General features: G+C 33.8%; 1 protein-coding gene across 2 annotated transcripts in view; it reads right to left on the bottom strand.

The window, feature by feature from the left end:
* Positions 1-22,728, bottom strand: part of LOC149552088 (actin-related protein 7-like) — a 212,476-nt gene that overhangs the window by 26,248 nt on the left and 163,500 nt on the right. For both annotated transcript variants that reach the window (XR_016352859.1, XM_089787559.1), the window contains exon 6: positions 8,850-8,920. Coding sequence is in view for 1 of the 2 variants with exons in the window: in XM_089787559.1 (XP_089643685.1) it covers positions 8,865-8,920 (56 nt within the window). In the remaining variant the exon portion in view is untranslated. The remainder of the gene's footprint in view (positions 1-8,849; positions 8,921-22,728) is intronic.

Below are 22,728 nucleotides of genomic sequence, written 5' to 3'. Positions count from 1 at the left end.
AATTTTTGTGTTCATTTGATCTCTTTGTAAAACCTGACCTGTGAAAATTATCAATTGCCTGTGCTGGCTCTATTATATCTGATACATACATACTTCACAATCTTTGAATTCTAAACTGCATATGTATCTTTGGAAAGAATCTCTCATCATGTTCCTGATGGTGATGATTCAGTGTAACACGGGGACTTGCACCCCGTTCCGAAACCTCGAAGTACCCATCCCTGAGATGTCCCCATATTGAGTACTTGAGTTCCCAAGTACCTCCACCTCCGTCATTCTGCAACCATACTGCCATTGGGATGGGTACTTCAATTTCTGTTTAAATTTTGATTTTTGAGTGTTACTATTGGGTATGTATGTTACTATGTTGAACATTCAGTGGTTCTAGTTACATGTTGCAATTTTTCTATGTTCAGGTATTTTATTTTGGTATGTTCTACTGAACATCATTTCATATTTTAATTTGGGGTGTTGATAGTATGGTTTTTTTTGTAACAGCCTTCCTACTTTTTTAATTGTGCTGAGAGGGCCGCTAATGCATAATAGATTGGGCCAATTTTCCTCCCTTAACATTCTGATTTGGGCAGCCAGTTTGACCTGTTGCAGGCGTTTACAATTCTGCATTCGGGGCATTGGAAGTTATTGGCATTTGGACATTCGGTGTGGAAATTACTAGAGCAGTCTAGGGCAAGTATATTTCTACTAAAATTTGGATGCCAGATTCTTTTTGTTGGCATGGTTCTACTCTGAAAGAATTCCCTTGCATTTGGGCGTCGATGTTCTGTGATCTAGATATTTTCTATTTAGTGGGAAAACTGTTGTTGTTGGCATGGAAATCCCTGCCAATTGGGTGCTGCTAGAGACTGAGTTTGTATGCCTGTCTCACAACATTTTGGGCACCATTCTGCTATTCGGAATTACTGGTTTTTGGTCAGCTCTTCACTCCTGTTATCATGCCCAGTTGAGGGGAGCTCTGTCATCAAATGCCACCCTCTCTGATGTTCATCATGCTGCAACCAGAATCCCAAGATTGGCATCAACTTTGGACTGTTGTGGCACACTTCATTGGGCTGTGATTTGTTCCAAAGGAAGCTGGGCGTCTGTTATGATCGTTGTTTCCAGGTTCGTTGTTGTTGAAAAAATAGTTGATCTGTGTTTTGCAAGGGCAATCATTGATAGTAGAAAAATTGCTCATTGTGGTATTGCATTAATGTGACTTTAGAAAATAAAAACTAAGTTGAATAAAGTGTGAGAAATAAAGTTGTAAGATTTCAATGGCTAGATTTATCTGAGATTTAATAGTTGACATTAGTGTAAGCAGCCTACTTGCATATTTTCAGCATTGTGTTCGAGGATTTGAAGAATTCATATATTCAGTGGTGCGCACCAGTTGGGCTCATTACATATTTTACTTGGTCTCAATGCCATATTTTGTTTGCAAATGAAATATTATTTTAATATTAATTAAATGCTAATAAGGGGGAAATTGGCATTTAAATAATTTGTATCCTTTATGATCGTACAAACAGGGAGGAGGCACTACAGTCCTCCCTCCCTAAAATTGCTTGTCCTCAAGCGATTCCAAACCTAGATGCCTTAAAATTTGCTCATTCTCCCAAGTTGCATCGTCCACCAGCAAGTCTTTCCACTTCACTGAGTGTTACATCCCAATTTTCGACCTAGCTTGAAATATAGCCATTGAGGTTCGCATGAAATTAGTTGGTAGTTTAATTTGATATAATCTGGCAAAATGGTAAGATAGTTGGTCGTTATGATTTCACGTGCAGATGACATGTTAGTTGATCGTTAATCGCGAATTCATGGAATTAAGATGAAAGGTTAACTATTATGATTAATTATGATTATATAATTTATAATTTAATTATGGAGAAATTCCTTGCAAGGAGCATGTCGAAGGGGTGGAAGCATTGTCAAAAAAGAATTAGGCAGGGCATCACCATCACTAGGCAGACGAATAGAGGACCTAGCGATTTAAAATAGGATAAGCCTGTGGACCGCATGAGTTATTTTAATAAATAGTTTAATTAAAATAATTGAGTTATTTAATAAATAATTTAATTTAAAAAAATTTAAATTATTTATAAAACGTATCTTAAAGGATTTTAATTGTAAATATTTAAATTTGTGCATTTAACTATTAAAATGAATTGGCATCATTATACTTAAATAATTTATTAGAATGATGTTTAGTTGTACATTATAATAGTAATGTTCGAATTATAATATAATTGAATTATTATAATTTTCAAATTATAATTTTCCAATTTCTCTTTTCAACTTCTTATTTTTCCTTTATTATTTTCCCTCTTAAAATTCAATTTGTTTTGGCATTCGAATGGTTTCTTGTAATCGAAGGTAGCTGTAAGGTCTGGCCCAATCAATATTATGGATTCCTTTTGGTCTTTCGGCATTCTTTTTCATGCACTCTTCATCGGCATTCCTCCATATTCACTTCGTTGGCTTTCTTTTCTCTTGGCAATCCAAGTTTAATGTTAGCCGTTTGTAGAGACTGAGTTCAGCTCTGCTTATAATTCCACCTTGAACCAAATCGAATTTGTTTTCACAACTAAGCCAGGATAGACGGGATGGGTGCCAGTGCAGACTCTTCTCAGGATTTGGATTTAGAGAGAGTCACGTAAGATGATTTAACCTTTTTAAATTGTTTTATGCTTTCCTTTTTTTTGTGACTGCAAACACTTAATACTTGAGCCAGTTGATTTATATGGAAAGTAAACCCATTTAGCTTGTAAGAATACTGTACTTTAATATCAGTATGTCATTTTCCTTATGGTTACGAATTGATGTAAGCATAATTTCCAGACTTAATCATTAAAATTTGTCATGTTCTAGGCTGCCGGCTGATTACTTTAAATATCATTGCAATAATATATGTTAAATCAGACGTCCTCATTATCCGAATGTGTAAAGTTATCTGATTTCCCTTTCAAGATTGTTACTTCCTTAAGTTTAATCAAGTACATGCTGTTTAAAATTTAATAACTGAGATTGAGATATTGAACCCAAAACACCAAGGAATTCACCAAGCAAATGCCAAAAAAAAGGTGAAGAAGGTGTAAAGTATCTAAGTGAAGTTAATATAAAGGCACCAAGAAATCACTGGCCTGATGGCCTGAATATGGTAAGGAGGTGAAGAGGTATCAGCAAAACAAGAATGATATCAGAATTAAATAATTAATAAAATAAATAATGCATTAACTCATGCATGTTCCACTCATGAAGAATATTGTCAAGATTGTTGTCAATTTTGAGATCTTTAAAGGACATAATCAAAGAATGATGGTTGTATGTAATCTTCTTGAATAAATGATAGAGTTGTCTGCTCTGAGAATCCCAAATACCTAGGACTCACCCGGCTGTGTAGCCAAGAAGATGGATGATGAGGTGTGAGAAAGGAATCATCAATAATAAGAATCAGTATCAGTTATGACATATCAATATTTATCATTTAATATGAATTATTTAATAGCTCATGTACATTAATGTTATTGTGATCTCCTGCTGCCAAGTCATATGGTGAGATAATTATCTTGAAGTCCAATAGATGGCAAGATGACCCCTACCAATTCCGGATAGGGAGGGTCTTTCTCGTTAGAGATCGTGTGTGGATATGTTGTGGTCCGAGGTTGGGTGGTTAAGCCCCTGACAATGTTTCACCTCTCTTAAGATGTTGAACATGCGTCAAACAGAGATAAGCTATGCATTCAATTGTTATCGAAAATAGGTAATATCATTTTTATTTATGAGGAGGTAAGATTAAGTTGAGCTAATTTATTGTTATTGTTAGATGCAAGATTTTAGAATCGTGGATTGTTTTTCATTTATATGGATATCAAATATAAGTATATTTCTAATCTTGAGTTACTGTCACAAATAAGTAATTGGAAGAAAAAGAAATCCGAAGCCTTAATTGATTATGTGACAGCTAGAACTCTAAATGATAAAGTGGTATCGAAAACCCTAACTGAATCCAAGTTATTGGAAGCCCTAATTGAATCCGTGGTATCGAAAGCCCTAGTTGAATCCGTGGTCGCTGAAGCCCTAAATTGAATCCGTTGTCGCGGAAGCCCTAAATTGAATCCGTGGTCACAGAAGCCCTAAATTGAATTCGTGGTAGCGAAAGCCCTAAGTGTTATAGCGCTATCAGAAGCCCTAAATGAACTGATGGTAAATGATGCCCTAATTGATACAGTGGTATGTGATGCCCTAATTTAAAATATAGTGGTATTTAATTGTAATTATCATATGGTATTTGTTAAGGCTAAAATTTTGCACCTTGTTAAACTAAACAAGTTTAACAACCTTGCCTAACATGGGATTCATTTCTGCATGTGGGAAATGCATAACTAGAAATGAAACCTCCGGATTCTAGGCCGGTTCCTATTGGATAATCACTGATAATTTCAGAAAAACTAACATGAACTTGTGGGGAAAAGGGAGAAATAATTGAATGAACTTAAAATCTTCAAATCTAAACTATAGAACCAGGTGATGCACCAAAATGATATGAAAATTCAAATACGAGTCACTAAGAGGGATTACTAGCATATCTGAATGCATGCAAAATACTTCCTTTCTGTATAGGCTTGCATAAATATTTTGTAATAAAGTCTTAAAATGAACCAGCATAAGGAGAAAAACAGATGACTCTCTTATGAGCATTCACCTCTTAAAACATGAACTACAACCTGCAAACAAACATACTTTTCTGCAACAAGGCGTTTGGGTCAGACAATGCAACATGGAAAAATGATGATCCACTAGTTGTCTTTATTAGATCACCTGAAAATACACAGAATTACAGAAAGAAGAGAAGGCTTCAAAAATGGATTCAGATATCATAAACTCAGCCACCGTCACTTGTATTTATTTTTTTCAAAAAATGAGTTACAAATTTCTGCAGAAAAATAATAAGGACAAAAACACTGTCACATAAGCATTCTTTGCATAATCCGAACCCCCTAAATGATTTCAGAAAAACTTCCTATATACAATCCCAACCTAGGTCGAATTCAAAAAGATAGGCTACCAAAAGGGAGTCAAAACTTATCAAGAAGATGACTCAGTTTGTAACAACTGCACTAAGTCATAATGAGACCCATGACTCATGTCAAAATCCCCCAAAATGCTCTAACTGGTCATAAAAGACCTCTGAAAAGCTTAGTCAAAGTCTAAATTCGACCTAGAAATAAAACCCTACAATCTCTCCTCAATAATTCAAAATACCAAGTCTTCAGCTACTATTTATCCTCCTTTTTCTCCTCCAAACACCTGTCATAACTGATTTGAAATCCCTAAGTTCAAGATTTGAAAAAGATTATGACTTTGAAAATATCTAGACATTTGCATTTAATTAAACAGGGTTATAAAATGGTTTATAAAATACCAATAAATAACCTTATTTAAATTGCAAATGTTTACAAAGAAAACTAAGTGTTAAAATGTTAACACTTAACCGTTCCACCCCCATAGCATAAAACATTATATTTTCCCCCTCTTCTAAAAAACTCACGGCACACATTGTGAATAATATAAATGGGAAATAAACCCATTTAAATCCGCGTGGACTTCAAAACTTATGAAATATAGAAAGGGACTTGATATATCATTATGCAACCCGAAAGTTGCTCATTTTTGTTTCATATCGCATGGAGGAAAAGAGAGTTATTTGGCTAGGGTTTGCTGAGAAAACTTCATTGTTTGGCGTCACCAGCTTGCTGTAGTGTTTGAGTCACCCTGTTCTACTCATTCTCTGACGTATTTCAGTGCTGGAAGCACGATTTTCTTCTCTTCTGCTGTTATCTTGGAGTCATCATGGTTTCTTACGGCTGGAGGTAACGTTTTCCTACTAAAACGTTTTGCTGCTATCACTGTAACATTTGATGGTATATTTATGATAAAAATGCGTTTTCGCTTTAACGCTAGAAGCATGATTTTCTGCAGAGTTTTGTATATCATTTCTTTAAACCTTTTGGAAACTGGCGAGCAAGGATTTGAACTTCCTGTTTTTCTTGCCTTGTAACTTTTTGGGCATTTTTATTTTTAACCTTCTTTTCATATGCTGAAACTTTGAATGTTGTAATGGAAGTAAGAGGGTTTTGCTGGTAAAACAAAATGCAGATTTTTCTGCATTTTGGGTATCTTTCGTGCTGAACAGTAGCATATTTCTTCTGATTTTGATGCCGGGGACTTAGCTGGCCACCATGAAAGGATATGCAAGGGTTTTCCACAACTCGATTTTAAAAACTTTTAAACATTTTCGAGCTTTCTGGGCAAATTAGTTTACAGTAAGAATCTCCTTGAATATTTGTTTTTATTTTCCCTAATAAAAATCTGGATGAACCTGAGCAAAATTATGAAAGATTCTCTCCTTGTAAATGTATCCATGGCTGTAGGAAAACTTGTTTAATTTAAAGCTCTCTTTTCTTCAGATCAGTTTTTTCCATTGTCCCCTTGAGCTGAGCTTAAATTTGCAGCTTCTTGTTTTTGCTGTTGTTCTTCTACTTTCATATGATCGTTGCATTTTGGAGCTTGAATCTTAACTCCTAAAATATAGTAAGATGTCATATATGAAGCTATTTGATAGTGTATTGCTGCATTCTTGTGATTTTGGACCTGTTTTCTTGTCATTTGTCCATACTCTGCTGTAGACTGTTCTTTCTGCCAGAGACTGTTCTTTCTGGAGCATTCATTTTAACATAGTCACGCTGTGCTTGTAACCCCAGCATTTTGCTTTTCTCAAATGATTTTTAACTGCTGTTTGCTCTCCATACTGAGTTTTTAACCACAGTCTTAGTAACTCACTCAGAATTAGTCAAATAAGACCTTCAAGGAATTCTTGCATGATGTAGGTCTTCATTATAATGCCTAATCCGTTGCTTCCGGATGTTCATTTAAGACTTGATATTTAGTTAATTTCCTCCATAGCTTAAAATTTGCATCTCGAACTCTTTTGCTCTGCTGGAAACTGTCATATGTGCTGCTTTACACAGTGCTTAAGTGAGTTTTCTTTTATGAAGTTCGAGCACGGGCTCGTGACACTCACAAATTACCTTTCTGTGATTTTGCATTTGAATACTTAGAATGCACATTGCTATTTTTTGTACGTATTCAAAAATAAGAAGAATATGACATGTTTTAGAAATGTGGCTGTAGATAACTAGTCATTGCTTGGATCATAAAGATCTAACACCATCTTCTTCTCTTGCAGGGAAACGAAGAACTTGAAGCTTACCGGATCAAAAACTGAACCATGAGCGACAATACAACAGCAAAGAACATCTAACCAGTCAAAGTCTGAAAGGCAATGACTGGTTATCTCTGACCTTCTTCCACATGTTTTATTTTTCCTATTCTTAGTACGTATGAAAGATAGCAATTGTATTCTCAATTCATGTGAGATACTTTGCCTTCATTATTTCATCATTATGTGTAAAAATATCAAATGTATATTCATGAAATGAATGATACAAGGACATTTATATTCTTTCAAATAACAAATGAAAAGTGTTTTCAACAAATAAAATTTGAATTTTCAGAGCTGAATTTTAACATGCGTTAAAATTAAGTAACAATATTAAGATAGCAGTTTGTAGATGATAGTCATCATATGAAATTGTTATAGTGTATTTGTGGACTAACCCGAGTGGTTGCAAAAGCATCCCTAGTATGATTCGAACTTAGTTTTACGAGGTATGTGGTTTTCAAATTTCTATAGTAATTTCATTTGATGGCAACTCAAGTTTTTAGTTAAGAAATTTTGTTTAACTATTTTTAACAGTAAATCTTATTCACATGAACATGAATGATGTAACTGCCTTCCTATGAAATTGAAGTTATAACTGTATTCTTTGAGTATGTTATCTGTTAATTAAGACTCGAGAAAACTGGATGTTACACTGAGTACTCTTTGCTCACGTGCTTTATTCCCTGATTTCAGTGATGGCCTCTGGGATTAGAATCAACTTTCCTTCCTCATCCAAAGGCAGCAACACAGTAAAAGGAGCTGCATTGTGACCCAAGGATTTCTTCAACGTGACACGTGAAAAACATGAACTTTTATTTGTTCTATTTTCCCTATGCAGTATGTTCTCCAAATGATTATGAACAATGGTGAATTAAAACTGAAAACAAAGGCAATCAGGAAACGGAGCATTATCCATTCCTTGCAATCATCAAAAGCAGTAAAACAACTTTCAAAAAAATATCAAGAGTATAGATTACACTATGAAAGTGTGCTTGGGTAAAGTTTTGAGAGGCAAGGCCATCAAAAATGTGGCCTAGATAGTTTTTGTTGTGTCAATTTGGATGCTAAGCATAAAATTATAATGGCTAAGCCAATAGAAAGTATGTATCTTGACCCCTAATGGCTGATTCCCCCTTGACACACACTAATGGCCTTTTAGGTTTTTTGTAAATGACTTAATTTGCAATGATTAAGCCCTTGAATGGAGCTTTCTCAACTTGTTGCCACTTCCATTATGTTTGAGCAGATGGTTTTGCAGCCTAACATGATTAAAAATGCACCTTACCTTGGGCATGCGACAAGAACCATCAAACCCTGTTTATCATACTTCGGTAGATTTTCATAAATTTTATTATCAAAAGATAAAGCATAAAGCCCTTAACAATTAGAAGATTCTTTTTTACTGTGCTACTATTTCAATCACAAAATAGATTAACATTGCATCAATATCTTGATAAAGGCTAAAAACAAAAAGTAAAACAAAGAATAAATTCTGTAATTCTTAAGAAAATAAAAACCACATAATTAATCTTTATTGCAAGAGGAGTCCATTGGATTGAAATACCTTTACAAGTGCAGGTCAGATAGATGATGGCGATGCTAGAATGGCGTCCTTCTGAAAGCGATCATCAAAGCCTGCAAAACATCTCAGAGACTGTAACATTCTAGATAAAAACATTTTTTTCCCTTGAACTAACCTATGAATGCCAGATATTGATAGAAAAGTTTGTGGAAAATGCAAACATTCATTATTGTAAGCAACTAAGAAATCAACAAAATCAAATATTTTCTTCATTCTATCGAGGTTACCATACAGAAACAATATATTCCATGGCATGAAAAATGAAGCTAAATCAGCCTATAACTTGTACAAGCTCTTACAAATATCGAAAGCATAGCTAGCACACTCAGAATTAGCGAAGACTCAGCAAGCTGATTTTTAACGCCTTAGGCTTGGCACAGATTAGGAACTTATAGAAAAGCATAATATAAAAATAGTATACAATAAATATAAATTTTAAAGCAATTCATCTTACACTTTGCCAGACCTGCACAGGCTTTGAAACAGGCAAGCCTTGTTTAGGCCTTCTTAACAAAGGGTTCTCAGGGACTCAGTGGATAACTAGCATGTCTGTTATTTATGTTTTAGACAAAGGGTGTTAAAAGTTTATTAGAGTTAAATGCCCATATCCTAACATTTTTGAAGAACAGAATGTGAATTTAATGAGACAGAAAACCATTTCATTGTTTCAACTTTCAAATGTGGGATGTCTCAGATCCAAAATAATCAACCCTTTTCGGAAAGTTTGGTGAAAAGGTATAAATGGCATTTCATGGGCTCATTTGCCATTATGCATATAACTGATTTCTCTCTAGTGAAACTTGTTGTGTCTTGTTCACATCATCACCCCATTGCAAATGTGGACTTTTTCTTGGTAGCTTATGTAATGTCCCCTTCTGAATAATCACATGATCCACTTGGTTAGCCTATTCTCTCATCCTGGTAGGATAATTGGCTGTCAAAAGGGATGCATTTCAAGTCGCATCTTTATTTATGAATGGAGAAAATAAAATATTATTTAATGGGCTTAATATTACTACAATTACTTTATGTTATAAAATAACATTATAAAAGTAATGGAAAGTAATTGAAAAATCAAATGAGTTTTATCCCATTAGGATCAAGCATATTGAGAGGGGAGATTGAATCAGTATAACAAAACTTTTTACACCAATCAATAACTTTGACACTTAACCATAAACATCCACTTATAGCAATACAGGAATGTAAACCATGAAGCAATAAAGAACTCATAACACCATGATTTTTTCTTGAGGAAACCTTGGCAAAGGGAAAACCCGAGTGGGGATGGTACTAACAACTATGTACTGATCTGAAAATACTCTATTAGGAGTTTTGACCCTGTTAGGAGTCGTAACATAGATTTAATGCATTAGTCCTTGTTAAAGGACTTGACTTTGTTAGAGGTCTCAGCCATGTTAGGAATTGTGTTACAATATAAAGTTGAAGTATAGCATCAATCAAAGTGATATACTCATTACATTGAGTATTTGTATTCATAATTTATATGAACATTGTTTTATGTCTTATATTATTGATAAGAATAATATATATATTATATATTATATAATAATATGTTACATATATGGTTAATATATCAATATTACATATATGCTTAAAGGTGAGTTATACATATAGTTAACTAAAGATGATTAACTATAGGGACATGTCTCTTCAAGAGACATGTCTCCTCTTCTCTTATTTATATGAGATCCAAATCTGCATTTGGAAATCATCAATTACAATGGCCATGATTATACATTTCCAGAAATGATCTTAATTACTTTAACATAGTATCAGAGCCAAATTGCAAATAAAATATAAAAGGAAGCAGTGGTTTCTGTTTTTTAATTGAAAGAATATTTCTTTGACATTACAGAAAGTGTAATAAAGTAGCATTGTAACATCAAGATTTTAAGTCACCTTGAATTTATTAGTGCCATAAATATTTTCTTGGCAAGTCATGTTTCTTATCTGACAATAAGAAATCCCACAAAGGAGATCATTGTAAAGTTATTCACCCAATATAAATTCTCGAAACTCGTGAATTCAAAGTTTCTTTAATTTATGCCTGGTGGATTTGCATTGAGGGCACTTGACATCTATAGATCACAATAATAATATTGCTAATGTTAAATCAGTCAACCGTAAGATGTCATAATAAGAAGTCAAAACAAATGAAAACTAATTGGCTTCTAAGTATCTTATGCGGATCTTCATATTTGGAGTGTGAGATTCTATCCTTAGTAGAGAAGGAAAAGACACGCATAAGTGATAATGGAATACATTTTCTTTTATTTTGTTCCAGTGTTCCTGTCATGTTCAAACTACATGCATCCATCGCAATTGAAGAGCCTTGAAAATTATAGCATATGGTATGACTGATGGCATCATGCGTGTATGTATGAATGGGCATCATGTGCATAGATTGGTCGTCGTACACTAACATCAGTTTTGCTCTCGTTTTTTTTCTCTCCATGCATTGTATTTGATAGTTTATGAGATGTTGTTGATGGGTGTTATGATCTATGCCAAGCCTATGTGGTAGTTGTTAATGATTTTCAACCACTATCACTAAACCTTCCACAAGCATCTCATCAGTTATATTATGATAAGTGATTGATTTTGGCAGAGGAGAAGCGGCTTGTAGTAATCAAGTTTGGGCACACTAGGGTGACACTTGCATGCAGATGGACGAGGTTCATTTGAGTGTTGTAGAGTCCATCAAGAATTTTCGAGTGATATTTACAGAGGTACCGGACTTCAATACAACATAATATAATAAATGAATCATGGAATCTGATCCTATCCCTTTAGTAGTGTTATACATACATGTCACACAATATAGCGACTGTGGAAAAGTCAAATGTCATACATGGATTCAAACCCACCTTAATATTGAAGGGAAAAATAAGACAGTGTACAAATATGTTGGATACATGGTAAGAAGACCAAACTGACTTGACATGGTAAGGTCAATAAGAATTGACTATGCAACACAAGGGCATATATTTTAGTAAAGTTCAAAGTTAGTAGAAGTATTGGCTACTAACTCCAAAGGTAAGTATAATATATTATTGATTTAGATGCAAATGCAAATAGTATGAATATATGAATATTAAATTAATATTATAATTACATTATATATAAAAGTAGATTATTATTGAAGAATAATAATTGGATGAATGTTTTAATTCAATATTGTATGTTCATTATATGAATCTATAGAAATAATGGATCAAGTTCTATAGTGCCACTATAGGGACCACACTCGTTTCTATATGAATGGCTGTGTCACTGTAAAGTTTGAGGTCGTCCCTATAAGAATGGCTAGATGGAACCAAAATTAATGTCATAAAATGGAGTTTTATTTTGTAATTATTTATGTTGTTAGTCATAGGCATGAGTTAAACTACTAAACATCATAACTAATGTTAAAATTATTATTTGAATTATAAGATATATGTGCCTTGATCTTTTCTCTAAGAATGTTCTTGTAGGAAAAGGAGAATTAATATCAAATTCAGAGAGAGTCTAACACTTTGTTAAAGGGAAGTTTGTTTTAGAAGCTTAGAAGATTTATGTTCAAGGGGATTCTGACACATCCATCAAAGGGAGGAGATAGAGGATATGCTTTCATCAACCGTCTGGGATATCGATCATATTGATTCAGAGGGAGTAAACCAATGTTGTGATAGAATCTTCAATGATCGATAAATTGTAATAGTCAAGAGGACTGTAATTCATGCAACTATGTGAATATCATAAGAAAGTTGTGACTTTAATTAAACTATCTACGAGTCTCTCTTTGATAAATGAAACTTGACATATCAGTTGTAATTCTATACATACTATAAGGGTTATCTGCCTTGATCTTTTCCTTTATATCTAAGGATGTTCTTACAGGAAAAGAAAGTTGGTACTTTACACATGCTACTAGATATTGGGCAGACTCAACCTATTGATAGTAACTCCATAGACCCTACTGATCAAGATGAATAAAATAAGGCTCTCATCTTTGATGATTGAGATTATGAGATTCTTATACATTAAGAGGGAGTATGATGATTGAGATTATGAGATTCTTCTACATTAAGAGGGAGTATGACACTTCTTCAAAGGCAATGCAGAAGCTTAGAAGATTTATACTCAAAGGGAGTCTAGAAATACATGTGGCTGACTGCATGATGTTGATGGGCCTACTACGTATATCAATCATGAGGGAGTGATGAGTTCGGCAAGCATCCTTGGGTAAAGAGAGCTTTTGAGGCAGTAACTAAAGGACTTGACTTCCCAGGATCAATGTTCAGAGGGAGAAAATTTGAGATGCAATCCTTTGTGGATGATATCTTCTCTATGAAGAAAAGTTCTAAGAGAAATTCTTTATAATGCGCTCTTCTTTATGAGAGAGAAATATGAGGTGCAAACCCTTTGTACCACCCTATGACTAGGTTTATGGTGGTTACTATTTCACATATGATATGTAATGAAAGGTGACGATCTTTCATTGACATATATAAACAAAAGGTAACCATCATAAGATGACGATCTTATAAATAGTAGACTTGTTATCATGGTTCTTTGAGCCAGATTTTGCCAAACACCATTATAACGAACAGATAGAAGGTAATCTTTGTAAAATGATGATCTTGCAAATGATAGGTCTATTATCATGAAAGTTTTTGTTCCAAATACACCGAAAGTCATTGATAACGAAAGCATTATGATTACTCTAGATATTGTTTTGGATAATTAGAAATCATAATATATGTTATGATAGTGTTCATAACATTGTGATTGCAGTTATTTGACAAGTCACTATTTCAGAGTGTTAAAGTCAGATAATATATTGTGTATCCTCAATACTGATATCTCATAAAATGTTTTTGTCACTTCTCCCTTGCTAAGAGGGAGTGTTGAAGTATAGCATCAGTCAAAGTGATATACTCATTACATTGAGTATTTGTATTCATAATTTATATGAACATTGTTTTATATCTTATATTATTGATAGGAATAATATATACATAATATATTATATATGTAATATAATATTTATTATATATAATATACATTATATATTATTATATAATAATATATTACATATATGGTTAATACATTAATATTGCATAGATGCTTAAAGGTGAGTTATACATATAGTTAACTAAAGATGATTAACTATAGGGACATGTCTCTTCATGTCTCTTGAAGAGACATGTCTCCTCTTCTCATATTTATATGAGATCCAAATCTGTATTTGAAAATCATCAATTACAATGGTCATGATTATACATTTGCAAAAATGATCCTAGTTACTTTAACATATAACACTCACTATTTAAGGAGGACTCACTGTCCAATTGCAAAGATGGTATATACAATACTAAGAATGACTATACTAACATCACAATGCCTGATTAGTCTACAATGTAGCTCACATCTGATCTGTTTCAGCATGAAGCTTCGCATATAACCATCACACTAGCATATCATCACTTAAGCCCATGCTCACATACAAAATCTAGCTTTCTTTTATATTCTTCTAAATTATTTTCCCAGTCAACTACTGAAATGTCTTCACAAAACCTATGGCTCAATCTCCAAAAATAATTATTAAGCAATGCTATTTAAGGGTTAACATCTAGGATGTCATCCCTACAATGCCAAGTAATTGAATTGATAAAAACAATTTAATTTCTTAGGCCGATTTGCCTGATCTTCAAAATGTTACTAAATATTATCATATTTCAAAATTGTCGCCTTATTTGATTGATATACTATATTTGTTGATTAAAACTTTTTGACTATACATTGTCTTCCTGTATAATAGGCATTTTTCATGTATACACATTGCAAAAACTGATTATTGGATCCAACGGTCATACCAATTGATTAGGTTTCCATCGATGACAACATTTGTGCCTTCAATTCTAATCACTTGCCAGCATATCCCACATTGTTTAGTGGAAGTGAAGTGAATCAATAGCTTAAAGCTAAGTTGCATGGGTACCTCCCCCCCCCCTCTGAACCACGTACCGGTTCGAACCGGTTCGTGGTTCTGGTCCGGTTCGACCTGGGTTCGTTTTTGGAGGCCTGGTTCGATCTGGTTCGAACCAGGGTTCGAACCCAAGAGAACCACATATAAAATTTCGGACCAAGGTTCGAACTCAGGAGAACCACATATAAATTTTCCACATTACAGCATGTTTTAATTTAATTTATGTTGATACATCTTGGGTCTGGGTTGGTAGGCATTACAATGCCACAGTTTTTTAGTGTTGAGTAATCCCTAGCTGTAAAACACTTTCTATTTGAATCAAAATGCTACTAAATTTGAGACACCCACAAGAGAAGATGCTCAACATGTGGCGACCACCATGACCAATTTCGAGGAATTTCAGGGCCTATTTGAGTAGCAATATGAATTTTTCAAACACTAAACAATAAACAACGTTTTATTGGAAAATGTTGCCCTGCAGAAGAAAGTTACGGTCACATGAATATGGTCAGGTGGGGCAGCTACTTACCACATTGTCTATCACTGTTTGGCTGATTATTTCTCCTCTAGGTATATTAAAAATTGTATTAAAGAATATTGAATCTGGGACGTCAGACTGTGTTATCCAAAGGCCTCCATGAATGGTCTTTTTCCAGTTTACTGTTGTTGATCAGTGCTTGGGAGATTGTGCCCAAAGAGATTGAAGAATATTCAGCTGGTCAAAGGGATTTACCTTCTACAAGCTAGATCTAATTAGTTTTTAACCACGTTCAATCGATTATGTTAATCATAATAAGAGTTTGGTAAATAAATTTATGAAAAGAAGAAATTTTTATTAAAACTTACTGTTGATCTGCATAAACTAATCAGATACAGTTATGAATTTTTTAAATGAAAGGGAAAAGATCCAATCGCTAGGGGTTCCAATGATCGCTGTGGTTTGCTACTATATTGTTTATGCTGTTTTAAAGTTTTTTGTTGTTCAAATGTGTTTATGCTACTATGCTACATTCTAATTCTAACTCATGCTTCGTAAAGATATATATATATATATATATATATATATATATATATATATATAAATAAAAATAATAATAATTTTTTTACATGTTTTTGTACTAACGAACCCAAACGAACCCAAACCCCTTTTCAAAATTTTGTCGAACCAGCGAACCGGTTCTCGAACCCGAACCCGGAACCGAACCGCGAACCGGCAACTTAGGCTTAAAGGGTCTTTACAAATGGTATAAAAAATATCAATGAGAAACACTGACATTTAAACAGCCCAATATATGCCTGCCACTAAAGCACATTTTTTATCGAGACGTCATCCAATGTCTCCCACCACCATGTTCAACATGAAACGTCATTTAAACCCTCAAATGTTAGTGTCATCTATCACTTTTTGTGTTTTAGTCGTAGATCATGTTTTCTTTCCCTTCATAGTCTTTCCTAAGTCCATCTTGCCTACAACTTTTACTCTGGATGGCTATGCCCGACCAATCTTCCTTTCGTCCATTGTAGAAGGTGCAAGTATTGTGTCGGGTGATAACTGTTGTAATCATTTTCTCCAGTCTTGTTTTCCCTTTCTCGTGTCCATTAATTATCTTTGTTGTCATGCACAATTAATAAATATAATATGGAAGATGTGTTCCTACTGTAAGATTTCAATCCTATGCACACAAGCTCATATGGTCTCTAGCGGATTACACTCTTATACAACTCCACACTTGATACTCTTAACCATTCAACTCTTGCAGCACTTTTTCAATTCTACCTTCGTAGAACAATTCAAACACCTCATACATACGACCAAAATGTTTGCACGCTACAAGTACTCCTTTTAGATGTTGTACGATATGTTTTTTTGATACTTCCTAGTGTGGCGCACAACGGTACGATTGTTTCTATGCTACTCGTACAATTCAATGTATCCCTCTGTCATACAAAGTTATTTTTCGTATGGCCTACTCTCAGCAGCCTCCTTTTTCCCAAGTCCTACAATACAAATTTCTTGTTTCCACATGGCCTATATCCTTGTCATATAGTCTATGTACAATTTTATTTACCTTCACTCAGTAGGTCTTTATTGTATGGTTTCTATAGTTGTTTCCTCCAATGCTATCATATGGCCTCTAGTGTTTTTGTCGCACAGGGTTTCTTCTTTCATTGTCATACGGTATCTTTTATTGTCATACAATGTTGTGGCGGTCGTACAATGTTTTGGTGTTTAATGTCATATGAAAATTGCTGTACGGTCTTTACCATATGATGATTGCTTGTATGACGAGTTCTCTCTTTCTTTTTTCCTTTTTTAAAAATTTTTTTCATTTTTTCTATCAAATTTTATTTTATTACTTACTTGGGTCCTCTAGTCTAGTTTGGCCTTCCTGTATGAACTAGTTCATCCATTTCCTCCATTCATGATGCATATTCAATTTCAACCCATTCATAGGAATCCAAACTAGCTAACCATCTAGAATCACTAGTTTTATCGCTGCATTCTCCCTAACTTTGCAAACTTTGTAAGGATCAAGTCATCACACTTTGAACTCACCTAGTCTTATTTCAGTGCGACCATTATACTTCACAATCATTTGTCTGAAATTCATATGTCAAAGGTGTTTGTCATGCCATAATTTTTGACATTCATAGATTGCCTTAGTTGCCCACTAAGACATCAATCTCTATTCATCAAGGTTGCCCAACTTATCATAATATTTGGTTATACACTGAAAAGTCATTTATTAAGGAGTAGATTTTGTGCCCTACTACCTCCTTGAAGATACTATCCATGAAAGATATCGAGAATGGATCCTTAATGGCGACTGCATTCAGACATCAAAAGTCCATGCAATGAAAATTTGATTCGCATCCTTTTTCATGAGATCACAATAGATGAGACCTATTCACTTATCTACATCGAACATATGATATTTGCATCTAGCATCCATTCTATATCCTCATTCACCCTCCCTGTGTACTTGTTCATCCAATATGAACTTCTTTTTACTATCACGGCTTCTAGTATGAGGGGGACCCTATGAACACATATATCCGATGAGATCCCCTTTAAGTCCTTAACGTCTACATAAATACATCCTTATACTCCATAAAAATCATGAAGGTTGTTGCCTTCAACATTGGATTCTAATCATCCCCAACAAGTATGCTCCTCAAACCGGTCTCGCCACCCAGATTGGTCTACTTCAATATCATATCCTCATACCATATGGGTTTTTCTTTTTCTGATCTGCAAACTTTAGCGTGTGTACTTGCTCAACTAAGTTCACTAAACTAGATTTACAATGACTTAAAGAAGTATCAATCTAACATCTGGATCTTTGACTATCTATTTACATCCAATATGCAAATTCAAATCATTAATCTACTGAGCTCTTTCAACAATAAATATTTGCAGAAACACACACGAAATAGATAATGGTGCAGGATCACCTAAATTAAAAGAACAAAAGGAGGTTTTAGAGTTCTAATGTGAGAGATTTAAATTCATTTGAGTAATTTTTAATGTATTTGAGTCCATTAAGTTGAGATGTAAAGGCTAGAGAAGTCATTTGTAATAAGTTGTCTAAATTGTGCAAGGAGGTCTTAAAGTGGTCAAAAAGGTAAAAATACAAAAGAATGCCCTATAAAGGCTAAAATTTGTGAAAATGTATATTTAAGTCCATTTTAGGGTGATTGAAGTGTCCATGCAAAGATTTGTTAATGTTAGGGTTCAACTTGCAAAAGTTGTAATGTAATAATGCATAAAATTTTATGAAAATATATCATGATTAAAAGAATGTAAGGAGTTGGTTCAAAAGGTAGTTGGGAAGTTGTAAACTACCAAAGATTCTATGAAACTGATGTATGGTCAAACCAAACCATAATGGAAGGAAATAATTACATTTGAAATAAATTTTGAGTGATTCTAAATTGTTATTTTGATTGATTTTTCAATTTTTATGTTGGTTCTAGGTCTTGTACGGCCATGTACGGCCTGGAAACCATGTATAATTTGTCGATATTGATATTAAAATGAATAATTTTTCTTTTATCTTTGGTTTGGATTTATTCATGGAGAAATGATGAAGTTATGGCAGTTTTTGTAAAAGTTGTTATTTGCAGATTTGAGGATGCCTAGCTATAGTCAAATTGAAATGTTCAGTACGGACACATTTTGATGAACCAGGAACTATATTTATATTCATTGGAAACATATGTGAACTAGATTTCATTTCCAATTGGTTTGAATCATTTTCATTCAGATTTGTCTAAGTTATGTGTATTGGAGTGAAGACTAGTGTTTAAGGATCTTCACTGAAGTTACAGGCAAAGATTTGTGTTTTGGAAATTATATATGCATTGGAAAAATTGATGGCTTATAGATTCAAAAACTATACTCATACAAAGTTGAGTGGAAATTGGTTTGGTGTTATTTGGAATTTTCTTGAGAAAGTTATTTGATGCCCTAGGCAAGGTTACTGGTTTTACCTCTGGTTTATGACAGTAAAAATGAGTCTTGGTATAGACATCATAACTTTTAATCTGTTTAATTTAATGGGATAATATGTAATGTCCCCATTTTGGAGGTAATTTGATTTAATTAATTTAATTAATTAAGTTGTCCAAAATAATGAATATTTTATGAGGATGACTAATTAATTATTTTAATTAAATAAATAAGTGGTATTAAGTTAATTATTTATAAAGTTATCAAATAAATAAATATTAAAAGGTAACTTTATATTTAATTAATTTAATAAAGTGACTTGAATTATAAAATATCTTATAAAGTCACTTAATAAATAAAATAAAATAATTTTCTAGAAGTTTCTGGAGAAAGTGGAGAAAAAAGAATAAATAGGCATCCTGGGCTTCATTCTCACTAGGCAGATTTGTTGTTGATGATGTTGATGTTTGATGGTTGTGGAGCCTAGGGTTTCTGTAGTTGTCTTTGGCCATTGAGAACAAAAACTCTCAATTGGTGAGCAATTTTGAGGGTGTGAAATATCACTTGAATTATTGCAAAGTTGAGGAAGTTGCTTCAAACTTTCTACTTGTACTTCAAAGCAAAATTTTATGGCCCTTGGCCAAATTTTGGTGGTATCAATTTGAAGAAATCTATTGCAGATTTTGGAGGCATTTTGGAGCTTTGGAATTTCATCATTGGGTCTATTTCATTTATTGCATATTGCTGTTATAGTTACTAGTCTTTTTCAGATTTTAATGGAGGACAATTTTGCATATCATATTCAGAATTTTGCTTGTATGGCCTCATTCGGGTATTGTTTCTTTGTGGGTATTTGACCATTCATCTTGGGAGAGCTTGGCAATTGTTTTGGTGTATTTTGGAGTAGCTATCAGGTTGCTGGTAAATAATTTCAGTGGTCTGGTATACTACAAAAAGGGCACCACTGGCAAGACATTTTGGTTCATAGCTCATCATTGAAGCATCCTATAGTTCTGGGCATTGTTGCATTCAATTGCTATCGCCGAGACAATCATTTCGAGGACAAATCAAGGAGCCTAGAGTCTACGTTTATTTATCTAAAGTATTGCCAGGCAAGAATAGGGGTGACACTTGAAGGGAGTTGATTTCTTCATTTGGAGGGGACTTCGTCATCAACAAGTGTTACAATCAAGTCTCCAACTCTTCTACAATTTGTGTACTAGGTTTCTCAAGTCTTTTGTTATATATATATATATATATATATTGCATTTTGGATTTCATACTAAGGCTGCATTTGTACTCAGAAGATTACATAGTTGCATATGTTGTAATGACAAGAGTCTTGGCTATTTCATACTAGCATTGTAGTTGACATTATATGTGCAATAAAGGAGACATAAGTTGCTGGTCTGATATAGTGGTAATTGAATATGTTTTTATCATTCATGATCAGCTTATTAGTTTGCATGCCAATTGTTTGACAAAATGTCAATTGGTTGTAGGTTCTTCTTTGACATAAATAATGTTTTAATTTTGCATACCAAGTGTTTGTATTAATGCCACTTGGCTGTAAGTGCATTAATGCCATCTTAGGTTGCATCCAAAGTGTTTGTCATAATTATTAGTTGCTGTAGCTGCATATTGCAAATAGTTTCAATCACATATATGCATTGAATATTGTCAAAATAAGTTGCACATTCATGTTAGGTCATTGTTTAGTCAATTTTGAGTCTTCTTGCAAGCATTCTCATTGATGCTAATAGAAGAAAAGAGTCATTAAAGCAAACTGAAATGTTATATCAGTCATATGACCCTTGTATGTGAAGTGTTTGACAAAATTTCCAAGGCCAAAAATCAAAAGTTTTCAATCAAATTTGAGCAAGGACATTACATAATATTTGGTAATATGTTGTAAAGCCTAATTTGGAACAATTCCTCCAAAGGGTTTGCAAAGAAAGTTTAAGGAAAAAAAGTTATGAATAATGGAACCAGATATAAAAATCAGGATATGCAAATTGAAAAAGGTTGATGTTTTGTGTTGAAAAGTAATATGTTTTACCTCATGAGATGCCTCTAAGAATGTAAAATATTTAATGGATGTTGAAGGGATAAGCATGTATCCCACTTATTGGTTAGTTTGTAAGATGTTCTACATCAAATAACAAGAACAAGTTGATGACGAAGTTCACTGAATAGGCTACGTCACCAAGTTCACCTAAAAAACAATTGATCTATTCCTTTGCCAAAGACACAAGAACTCTCTCCCAAGTTACAAAATAAATTGCTTCCTCCTTCCATTAGGATTCTAAGGAAACAACTCTCACCTATGAACCTATTCCCTTTGTCAGCACGACGGTCTTTATAAATAAGCATTAAAAAGCTCTCACAAAATCTTCACCAAGTTTACATCTCTCTTTCATAGAGTACTTGGTTTACAAGAAAAAATTGGCTATTCTCTCTACAAAAATTCTTCTCACAAGATTTCTTTTACAAACAAAGAGAATACTCTCCACAAATTCTTCTCATCAAGAATGAGAAAATTAGCTCCTTTTATACATGAAACTTACCAAATATAGTTCATAACCATATTATTTATAAATCTCTCATTTTCAACAAAAATCTTTGAAAATCCTCCTAAAATAATACAATAATAAGTCCAACCCGTTTTAAATATTCCTTTATAATATTTTTGGGCTAGTCTATTTTTATCAAGTTAAATTTTTTAATTTATAGTTATGGACATTGAATAAGAAACGTAATGGACGAATAAAGCATCGAAATCAATGCAGCTTCAATGGTGTGGAGAAGTGGTGGAGATGGGGAGGTTAGCATTTCAAACCACCATCTGTTTACCGTACTGGTAAAGAAATCAACGCATACAGACAATGGAACAGAATAGCAGAATTATATTCGCATATGCCAGACATACATTATGCTTCATAAGATAAGACCGAATGATCAATGATGAATTACAATGATCCCAGACGGGATATAAATACTATCCGCCAAACCTTCCCGAAGGTGTCCGTCGGCCACAACCATTATGTCTGCTACAAACTATTTACCCGTTGGCTACAGAATACAGAAACACTGACGACAATCACTCTGTCGGCTACAAAAACACCAACGACAATCACTCTGTCGGCTACAAAAACACCGACGACAATCATCCCGTCAGCTACAAAAACAGCGACGACAATCCAGTCGGCTAACACCATCCCCCCCAAAAAGAAAAGTCGTCTCCTGACAACTAACAAAATATCTGAGACAAATTAACAAACAAAATACATTAACAGAGTTACTACAACAAGAAAAATCTGCTTCTGTCACATCACTTCCACATTCATCCCGTTACATCTGTAGCCTCTGCTAACACAATACTATCTCCTCAATGAAGCTGACCTTGATAG

The sequence above is a fragment of the Cupressus sempervirens genome, chromosome 6 (genome assembly GCF_028749045.1).
Source record: "Cupressus sempervirens isolate cs-2001-9-10 chromosome 6, ASM2874904v1, whole genome shotgun sequence".
NCBI lineage: Eukaryota > Viridiplantae > Streptophyta > Pinopsida > Cupressales > Cupressaceae > Cupressus > Cupressus sempervirens.
Note: the sequence above shows the minus strand (reverse complement) of the source record. Positions and strands in the feature narration are given on the sequence as shown.